The 11,681-nt window shown below is 32.8% G+C and overlaps 1 protein-coding gene across 1 annotated transcript; it reads left to right on the forward strand.

Annotated features, from left to right (window-relative positions):
• The first annotated feature begins 7,751 nt into the window (after positions 1–7,751).
• Positions 7,752–8,741, forward strand: LOC134232802 (uncharacterized). The gene has a single exon (XM_062714779.1). The coding sequence runs from the start codon at positions 7,752–7,754 to the stop codon at positions 8,739–8,741; it is 990 nt and encodes a 329-aa protein (XP_062570763.1).
• Positions 8,742–11,681: the final 2,940 nt, after the last annotated feature.

Consider the following 11,681-nt stretch of genomic DNA (forward strand, 5'->3'; position numbering starts at 1 on the left):
GAGTCTATAAAGTACCATGACTTTCTTTCACCTTCACCTTTGAGTTCAAGGTCAAGTTATGAATTCATCTTTTGCTTCATAATTTTTCAAGCTGCATGGTCTTCTAAATGGTAGATTCTTGCGTAATTTAATAGTATTTCACAGGTGGATGCATACTTTAAGACAGTTCAAGAAAAAAAAATTAGTGTTTTGTAGCCATGGAGATTCAAAAATAAGCAAATTTGGGTATTTTTAGATGATTTCTGTTATTTTTTTAGATCAATAAAAGTAATTTGACCTTTTAGAAACAATATACATGTATATTCTTATTCAACATGGGTTCAGCTGAAAAAGGTTTTGATTCATGCACTACTTTGACCTTCTCCTCACCTTGACCTTTAACCTCAAGGTCAAATTTTTCTTATCATATATTCTATGTCTAATAATTTCTTAACTAAATCAACATGGTTCTTATATTTTAAATCTTGTTCCGATTATTTCATACATTGATACAGAGTGAATACTGTTGGACAATTCAGGAAGAGAAATTCATGTTCTACTGATGACCTTGAGCAAGTGGCATGGTCAGTCACTTAATTGAGGTCAAATTAATGATTTTAAGTGTTATGGCCTGTTCTTGAAATACATGTACTAAGTATTTGAAACATGTGCAGAGTAATGCATCATGATGTACCTTTAGTCAACATTAAATATTGATGCTTCAACATCAATAATGATTAAAATACCCTTGATGTTTACTGAACATTTTGCCCTGCAGTGTGCAGTACTGTGTAAGATTATGAAAACGACAACAAAGTTTTTTTTAACAGAAAAAAACCCATTAGGTACAGTTATGATTAATTCCCTTTTAAAAGTTACTCCTTTAATACACTGCTACATGTACTGAAAACACTCACAGGAAAATGCTATGAAAAATCCAATATATGTCCCCCTAGCTTTGCTTATGTCATTCATGCAAGACTGATCTACAGTTAATGTTTATTTAGACTAAAAATCATTTAACAAAAATTAATTTGACCACATTGTGTAAAAACATGCTTACATGTCAGGCTACAACCCCCCTCTCCCCTTCTTTGTTTTTCATTATGCCCTGCCATGAGATGGCCGGGGACGAAGCATTTGACATGTCCGTCTTCCGTCTTTTTCTTCCGTCACACTTTGCGTTTAGCTCATTTCAAAGCTCAGTTTCAAAAACACCATCCAAGATATTTTCATCAAACTTCATATGCTGATACATACAGATGTGAGCAATTCAACTGCATTTTGCATTTTGACCTTGTTCTTTCATTTGACCTTTACCTTATTTATTAATCAATTTGTGTTTAAATTAGCTTCACAAAAAACATTCATAATATTTTTTCAACTTCATATGCTGATACATACTGATGAGAGCTTTCCAACTGCATCAACATTTTTTGACATTGGCTTTTCCTTGACCTTGGCCTCACTTTTTTCTGAAATTAGCGTCAAACTTCATTATGCTCATACATACTGATGTAAGCATCACAGGATGAAAATTTACCATTCAGTGTACTGAATGGTAACTGAATGATTACTGAAATGTCCCTAAAAGACCCTTTACCGTGACCTTATCATGATTATTCAGTTACCATTCAGTCGACTGAATGGCACATACATTTCAATGACCTTTCATTTATCATTCAGTTTTTTTTCTTATGAAATAATCGGTTTAATTTTTAACTCAAAAAAATTATTTCACTTTTTCCTGGTATAAAAGCATCAAATTCATCGTTATCTTTTAAATTCAGCATTAAAAAAATTGAAGAAAAAAATTTAATTCAAGAAATAAAATTAGTGCTCATCGCCAAAATTGAACCCTGATCTCCTGCACCAGTGTCCACAGCCTTATCAATTACGCTACAAATTCTTGATCATAAATAAGGATATGATTTAAAATCAATCAATTTGTAGAAACCTGCTGTGTCGAGAAGCTGCGATGTGTATATATCTTGTATATCTTTTGTATAATATTCTATATAAGTTTCGCTGATTTTTTGGACATACTTATTACTCATCTCCTATCGGGATGATGACAAAGTATCAGCGACGGGTACCTGTTTCAGTGTCAGATATTTGAGATCGTTGTAAATCATCCTTCCAGAAACTTTTTATCAAAACAATATCGTTTAGAAAGCTTAAATCTACAATATATAGTCCTTTTCCTTCAAGAGGCATGTACAAATGATTGTTAAATGATTTTAAAACGATGTCTTCCAAAAGCTAAAATATCCTGCGGTTTTGACAAATCATGAATAACGAAATTGATCTTCCAGAAAAAGGTGTAAATAATATAAATTCTGTCTCATCAATCAAAACTAGATATTTCCATGAAAAATACACGTATAAGCACAAAACGCGGCATTTATCTAAAAATTGATTCGATTATCGGATCATCATTTTTTATCACTTGAAGAATTTTAGTTTTTTAAATCTAATTAGAAAATTTAAAATCATTATGAATAAGTACCATTTATTTCAAAAAATTATAAAAATTATTTTGACATTTCTTTAAGGTGCCCGAATTTAATCACGATAAGTAAAAAACACAATTAAGATTGAATAATAAATCTTTATTGCAAATATTTTTTCATTGTTAAGAAAAAATATCTTATTATGAATTAATATGCTTGTGGCAAAAATCGCTATATTAAGACTAAAATATATCTGAAAGGTGGCGGAAAGATCATATAAAGATTACAGAAAGGTCGCTGAAAGTCGACGGAGAGGTCACGGAAAAAAGACGAAAAGGTCACTAAAAGTTGACGGAAAAGGTCACTGAAATGTTTGTGCCATTCAGTGACTGAATGTCTACAGAAAAGACACTGAAAGCCGCCTTTCAGTTTTAACTGAAAGGTCTTGTTTCTTCCTGTGCATTTTAATTGCATAACTATTCAAGATATTCGGATCAAATTTCATACACTAATACAAATTTTAATGTTGCATTACTAATATAACCTCGACAAGGCATTCATGTACTATGGACATACTAGTACATGTATTTCTAGATTGTTTGGTTTTTTTTGTTTTTGGTTTTTTTTTTTTGATAAAGTAAATTAAAAAATATAATTTTTCCCCTTTGCACAATCTTCATTTTTTTAGGGAGATGGTTTCTTTTAAGTGTATGAATAATGCTTCAACTCTTGACAACTACTCCTTAACAACTTAAAATACCTGGTAATAAATAAAATTAGAATGTACTCCCAAATCCCCCATTTTAACTTAAAAAATCCTAAATATCAAAAATAAAATTTAAGTGGCTACTTATTCTTGAAAGTTTCATTTCCTAATAGATCAAAAACACAAGATCTTTTCTATATATTACAAAAAAAATGGAATATTTTTTTTCAATTAATATTCAGTTTTTATTACATTTTTACCCGTGAAATACTGTAATTTATTCATTGAATAAAAATGACATCCTGTCACAGTGTGAAAAGGATATCAAAATGATATCCTGTTACAGTGTGAAAGGATATCAAAATGATATCCTGTTACAGTGTGACAAATACCAGAAGTGCGGGAAAACTCTTGCTTTCTCTTAACATAATGATTGATTGATTGATTGTATACTGTTTAACGTCCCTCTCCAGAATATTTCACTGATTTGGAGACGTCACCATTGCCGGTGAAGGGCTGCAAATTTAGGCCTATGCTCGGTACTAACGGCCTTTGAACAGGGAGGGATCTTTATCGTGCCACACCTGCTGTGACACGGGGCCTCGGTTTATACGGTCTCATGCGAAGGACCGCCCCATTTAGTCGCGCCTTCTATGACAAACAAGGGGGTACTGAGGACCTATTCTAACCCGGATCTAGTTGGTAGAAAAACTCATTAGATATTAGTATATTAATTTTATAAGTTTGTTCCATTGATTTTATGGAAGGCTAAAGAAATAAAAATTTGGACATAGATTAGGTTTTGAAACTCTGATTTATAAATGGGAAGAAGGTGAGTTAAAATGACTAATATGTGTAAATAGGGACATAAGTCTTACCAGCAGTGTTACCTCATGACCTCTTTACATAATCCACAAATAGCATATGCATATTGTAAATATCATTATTAGCATTTATCTTTCTTTGATTGTATTAGGAGTAATCTAACACCTGCAGAATTAAACATTAGTGGTCATATAACAGGTTGCTCCTAATAAGTTGAGACAGTAAATGAGAAATTTCGCTGCATCACTTAATTTTCCAAATCTTTACTTTTGCCTTAAAGAGATAAAGTTATCAAATTTTATCCAGAAATGTACATGAAAAATACATATTTAACATACCATTATATGTTTTTGTCCAACTACTTCAAGTTGAAAGTTTTCTTTTTCTCCCGCGTTTTCTCTATTGTCGTCTGTTCCATTCTTTTTGGTCTCCTTTACCAGAGAACTCATGCAAGGGAGGCAATCCAATCGTTTTTCAAGAGAGATTTACAACAATTCAATCTGATATTTGACTTACATTTTTAGGAGTCTAACCAATTTTATTTATTTAATATGTTGAACAAAATATTTTCCTTCTACATGTATACATGTATCTAGAAATTTCTAAAGGTGCACAGGTATTGTAAACCACATAGCCCTTTATGGGATATAATTCTATCATTAAGATCTGAATAAAATTAAGCACAAATGAAATTTTATTTATAAAGCAGAAATTATAGTTCAAAGCACTTTATGATCCACATTATCAAATTATACATTGGGTTTTGATGTAGAATATATGAATTCTAACAAGCCAGTCCAAATATTTCTCTGATAAAGTATGACAAAATGCTGTGGTTGCCATGGAAACAAGAGGTCATAATATGCGTAGGTGTATATATTTTTATAGAATGACTAATCAAATGCACCATGCTCACAAAATTTGAGCAAGAACTTAATTTTTCCACTTTCAATGTTTATATAGGGTGAAGCTCAATGCTTACTGACATGGCCTCAATCTTAATTTTGGTCGATAAAGAGATGGAACAAATTTGCAGAAATAGATTTAATCTCACAGCCAAACAATGATACAGAAGTAGCTTTTAAATGAAGGACATTCCAGCACCTCACAACTTCCAGCAAATTCGAAGCTACTGATGAATGTAAACACATGGTAATAAAATGGTACAGTGCATTAATCATTCTCAATACATTTTTAAAAACTGCATTGTCAAGTTTTATTGAAAAATATTATTTGCAATGCCAGAAATTGGCTAATTTTTGCATGTAATCCTTCGTTTTTGATATCTTTGTCTTTGAATTGATTATTCATAGTTTAGGACAGGCGCAAGATATTATTTATTAAGTGTTCGTCAATTTTCACTAAAATATAATTTTGGAATAAAAGTATGAGATTGAACACAATTTTAACATTTTTCGTAATACAAATTTATATTCATTACATCAAATTGTACATTGTATGGATAATCAACTAAAAGAGGTACCACTCTGTCTACTCAGAAGACCAACAAAATCCTTTAGAAAGTACTAATTATGTGATCAACACAAACCTCAGAACTCTAACACCTAGATTTAAATAAAAAATTACTTTTTAAAGGAGACATTTCGACAAATCCGAGTATCACTGAAGATACATAAATTGTCTAAATGCGTATCTGGTGCATCAAAAGTGGTACCGTATAAGATTTACATCTTACCTTGGAATGGTTTCATGTTCTGGACTGTTTCATGACCCCAGGTGAAAATACAAAACGTTTCTATTAAAATGCTCTGGTTTTGTAACATGAATGCATCTTGGTGAAATTTTTTGCAACACATCTATTGATACGAATATAAATAAATGTTTGCAATATATATATTTTTTCATATACCGTATGTTTTCCTTTAAACAATTAAGAAGGCATCTTAAGTAGTAACCTCTAATAAAACGTTTAAAATTTTAAGTAAGTAATCCCCCCAACTCCCGGAAAAGAGGAAAAAAACAACGTCGAAGTAACTTTTATTCAATGTCTAGTCAATATTGATTTTCAATATTAAATCAACGTGAAGATTTCAACGTTGAACTCAATCTTCAAAATCTTACATAAACTAAATGTTGAATCAGCATATATAATCTACGTTGATTCAAAGTTTTTTTTTTCAATGTTGTGTGCCTGCTGGGAAAGAAACTATTAATATTTGTCCAAGCAAAGTTGTAATTAATCAAATATTTTGATTTTTACTTTACTTTCCTTTACATGCAAGAAATATAACCAGCTTATTTTTCCTTTATTTTCGTCGTATTTTTTCACCACAGTCAGTTAACCACTTTTCATTAGAGAAACTTGTTTTTTATTTTTTTTAAACGCTATGAAATCATTTTCATTTTTTCAATGACATTATTGTAAAAACAGATAGTTATAAACAATTAACTCGGACAATATCGATCATCTGCAGAGCAGCGTGACACTTATCTTTACAACAACAACTCGGTAGCTAGATTATAGGATAATGTTTTAAATTACATTGACAGCACTGTGTATTTTAACACACTTTAAAGGTAACTTTGACAAAGATATTAATACAGTAACATGCAAGGTATTTAAACAACATAACCTGAATAAAGCTCAGATTCAAGAACCAACACCAGGAAGATTGTTGTAGCTAGATAGGCCATCTTGAAATAAGAGGTAGGAAACTGTAAAAAAAAAAAATCGTGCTTCTTAGGCTAGGTGTTTAATTTAAAGCCTTTTCCTCTTTCAATTCAAAAATTGATATAATGTCAATTCTTTTAATAACTGTGATAATTCATTTTCAGTTCTATAAGTGGTGAAGTGAATGAGGTACTAAATGGTCCTCTGTATATAGTTAGTTTTCCTTTCTTAAAATAGACTTAATAGCTACTCCCCTTGTAATTTTAGCGTTTATTTACAAATCAGAATGTACCTTTCACCAGTTCATCATATTTTCTTTATACATGTTTATTTAACACACACTATAGATTTTATCTTAACATCATAATATTACAGCCGAGCTTCATCATATGATTGAGACACTTATGATAGAACCCCGATCCTTTAATAATGTCAAATAAGTTGAATTTTATTTTTCATTACAGGGTATTCTATTTGTTTGACCAAAACGCCAGTTATGGACCCCCGATACTGTGCCCAAGACATCCTCCTCTGTGACCTCTGTCAAAAAGTTGCATTACAGAGTCATTGTGAACTTTGTCAGATTAACCTATGTAAGGTTTGTGTAGGAGATCACCTCTCTGATTCATCCATAAGACACAACGTTGTGCCATACACACATAAGACTTCTTTTCCTAATAACCCAAAATGCCGATACCACGACCAGAAACATTGTGAAAATTACTGTGAGAAATGTAACATTCCTGTATGTTCTACCTGCCTTTCCTCTGGAAAACATAAAGGACATGATTTATCTGATGCTCTGCAAAAAATAAGTTCTAAAACAGAAGACTTAGAAAAAGATTTAAAAGAACTCCAAGAATATATTTATCCTACATATGAAAAAATTAGAGTTGATTTGAACTCTAAGATAGATTACTTGCGAAAACATTATGAGAAACTGACAACAGCTGTCACCGAACAAGGAGAAGACTGGCACAGAGAAATTAACATCATTGTCAACAAACAAAAAACCAAAATTGAAGAGATGAAATCAAGACACCTTGCTGTTCTGAATAAAGACGAAAATCAATTTAAACAGATAACTTTTGAATTAAAACAGAGTATTTTAGACATAAATAAAATACTCGACTCAAATGATGTTTTCCTCCTCTTAATGTACAAATCAAAAATTGCTGAATTCAAACATTGTCCACCGAAAGTCATCGTATCCTATCCAAGGTTTTTTCCTCAACAGATCAACACAGAACAGCTCCATCAATGTTTTGGTTTTTTGTCAGCATTATCTATTACAACAGAAGAACATGGCTACACAATAAGGACATCAGAATCTGCATCCTGTCCTCCGGTCAAACCACTTCTTGATGTACCAGAGCTCATCACCACCATAGACACTGGGTATATGTCCAATGTTACCAATCTCAATGATAAAGAAATCTGGACTTGCGGAAAAGACAAAATCATTAAACTTTACAATCTTCAGGGGGAACAACTGAAAGCATTCCAAACAAAATATAAAGTTCGTGATATAGCGGTTACAAGGAATGGAGATCTAGTTTACACTGAGCCCAGTGAATGTGCTGTAAACATGATAAAGAATGGCCTGATACAGGAAGTGATCCGACAACAGGGATGGATACCTTACTATGTATGCAGTACGTTCTCTGGTGATCTCCTGGTCACCATGAACCGTGAAAATGAACAAACAAAAGTTGTCCGTTTCTTTGACTATACAGAAAAACAAACCATTCAGTTTGATAGTAAAGGTAAACCTTTGTATTCACCTTACTACAGTAAATACATCAGTGAGAACAGGAACCTGGATATCTGTGTGGCTGACTCTGACGCCCATGCAGTAGTGGTCGTTAATCAGGCAGGTAAACTCCGATTTCGATATACAGGTCTGCCCTCTAATAAAAAAGAATCATTCTGTCCACGTGGCATCACAACAGACAGCCAGAGTCAGATCCTGACAGCAGACACATACAACCACTGTATCCACATTCTAGATCAGGATGGACAATTCCTCTCTTACATTGATAACTGTTTCTTACAACGTCCATGGGGTTTATGTGTAGACTCCAAAGACAACCTCTTTGTGGCTGAATACGGTCGCTGTAAAGTGAAGAAAATCAAATACATGTAAAAGATCCAACATGAAGAATAATAATTGCAATACAGTGCATTTTTTTTTTAAACTTTCATCAAGTGAGTTGATCATTACATTAACATTTTGTAAAATATTGTTTATGAAAGAATTTACATTGGAAATACAGAGTACGACATATGTCAAATATAAAATAGAAAAGGATCTCGTCACAAAGAAAGAAACACTTAGCATATGAAATCCATGGTTCCAACTAATGACGTTTTTGCAGGAAATCTGACATATGGCAAACAAAATAGACGGAAAGGTCAAAAATAGATTGAAAAGAATTAAACTATGAGAATACGGACCCAATCCCAAGGAAATCCAGAGAATCATTTTAAAAATGTCAGAAGGATTGCAAAAACAAATAATCATTTTAAATTACTTCTAGATTTTTCTTTGGATATATAGCTGTCACCCCCCACAGACTTTTAAGGGAGTGCCTAAGGGTTTAGCCACCAGAATTCGACGCATCTGTTCGTCCCCTGCCTTATTCCAGGAGCAAAGTGGTCTTCTTAAGTTCCACTTATGCAAAAGATGCTACAATGCCCGCACAGTACAAACAGCTATTGATGAGATGGAGGGACATGACAGACAAAACCTATTATGCTACAAGGAGAAAGACAATAGCAGCAGGGTCCCTCTGGTAACCACATACCATCCTGTCCTTAAGAACCTTATCCTTCAAAAGAACCTACCAATTCTCCATTCAAACAAACGAATGGCAGCACTGGATGAAAAATACAGTTTCCGCATGGTTGAAACTCTACTGAAACTCTGCGGAAACTTAAGGTTACTAATGGTTTCTGCAAAGTTTCAGTGCGGAAACTTCGTTTCATCAAGTTTCCGCAGTGCGGAAACCAAAGGTGTCCACGAATTCAAATAGTTTCCGCAACTGAAACTTGCTGAAACCTGAGGTATATGCAAGGTTTCAGCATGCGTATACTGTTGAAATACGTATGGTGTACCATAGGTTTCCGCAACTGAAACTTGCTGAAACTTGAGGTATACGCAAGGTTTCAGTATGCGAATGCGGTTGAAATACATATGGTTTACCAATGGTTTCCGCAACAGAAACTTGCTGAAACTTGAGGCATACGCAAGGTTTCAGTATGCGTTTACAATATTGATATACATAGGGTATACTATAGGTTCCCGCAACGGAAACTGTAGTATTGACTACACAATTTAGCCCTGGTTTTCAACCAAAAGTCATTTTCCCCCTGAATTCACATACTGGAAAAAACAACAACACACTAACACTTGTTATCAAAGAATATCAAATGTTATTTTCAACATTTACATACATCGTGTTGAACATTTATTTTCTCTTGCATCATAAACATTTTTTGCAGTTAAGTCCGAGCCCTCAAGTCACGACAAGAGGACAGAGAAAATGTCTGCATTTAATGATGTCTCATACATCAGAGATATAATCTTGCGAGAGGAACTTAGAACTGCATTACTGCAACCAATCAACTTAACCTGAATTCGGTTTATGCAAGTCTAGTATTATCAAGGAAATGAAACATTACTTGGTATAATAAATGCACAAGTTCACATCATGAGTAGCCAATAAGCACCAAGGTGGATTTCTTAGTTAAAAATTCAGTTTGTAGTCCATCATCAACGAACAGAAAAGTCCTTGAGTGGTTCTCATTTTTTGATGACCCACTTACACTTATCATGCTTATGCTATTGGTGGCTGTATGTTTTCGGAACTGTGCAACACATCACTGTAGTCTGCATGTATGACCTGTTCCAGTTTCAGACGACTTTAAAAATATCAATGCTTGAGTATAGAGAGACTTGTTTTCATCCTTGGAGAAATGATATCATGTTCAAGTTGGATTGATCTGCTCATCAGTTATTTCAACCTATTGAAAATATATATAAATATAGTTTAACAAAATCCCAATCTAAATAAAACAACATGTTAGATCCTCTCGCATACTCGCTACACAACATGATCACATCTAACAACATCCCATAGAAGGTCACGTCAGATGTCAAATACGGAACAACTCTAGCCTTATTCATTCCAATATATAAAAAACAATAATTTTGCAGTTGACTATTTGATTGGTTAATAGAATTTGACCTCTGACATGACACTCTACAGGATGTTGTTAGATTAAGTCAGTATCTAACATTTAATATTGATTGGATTGACAAAGTCCCTAATGCTGTTCTAGAACAAGCCTTTGTTTGATTAATTTCACATTTTAAGCATTTTTTTTTATCAGAATGATTTAAAATGAAATCTAAAAATTTATCAAGTGTAAAATATCATTAGTTCATTAAGGTCAGAGGAGACGTTCCTCAAAATCTGTTTTGTATATCTTCGTAATGTATGAAAAATATTCAAAATTCTACATTCAACATTCTTATCTCTAAACAAGTTTCTAAAAGTTTTTAAAAAATCCAAACCCTTAAACATTTGAAACTGGAAAATTATTTTTCTTCCCCAATGGATTATATAAGAAAAACTACCCATGGTATCTTGCAGAAATGCCTGGTAAGGTACCTCAATTTTTTGTGAGTAAACATGTTTAAGTAGCAATACTTCAATGACAAACTCCTAGAAAAATTTATCTATTATCATGATTATTAAGGAATGTCTTGTTTGTCCTTAAAGTTGCCTTGACTAGGGATAATGAAATAAACAAACTTGAATTTATTTAAATGTAACTGAATATGTATGTATAGATTTGTTCCTGATTTCAGAATAAATTAAGGAATTTTTTTTTCAAAGGTTTTCAAAGCATTCCGCGACGAGAAATAACGTTTTAATTAATTATTATTGGAATTCGGAAAAGCGCGCTCTGGCTGACAGGAAGGGGGTTCGGTTTTTCGCCTATAGGTCCTATACGGATTAAGATAGAGACTTGGCATTAATTTTATTAAAAAGAGCATTAAATTTCAAGCAGGATTAAA

The sequence above is a fragment of the Saccostrea cucullata genome, unplaced genomic scaffold (genome assembly GCF_032062105.1).
Source record: "Saccostrea cucullata isolate Sc308-1 unplaced genomic scaffold, CSIRO_AGI_Scuc_v1 ctg14231, whole genome shotgun sequence".
Classification (NCBI taxonomy): domain Eukaryota; kingdom Metazoa; phylum Mollusca; class Bivalvia; order Ostreida; family Ostreidae; genus Saccostrea; species Saccostrea cuccullata.

Bases quoted from the DNA above. Each gene is read 5' to 3' on its own strand.
- LOC134232802 (XM_062714779.1), top strand. From the start codon at position 7,752: ATGTACAAATCAAAAATTGCTGAATTCAAACATTGTCCACCGAAAGTC.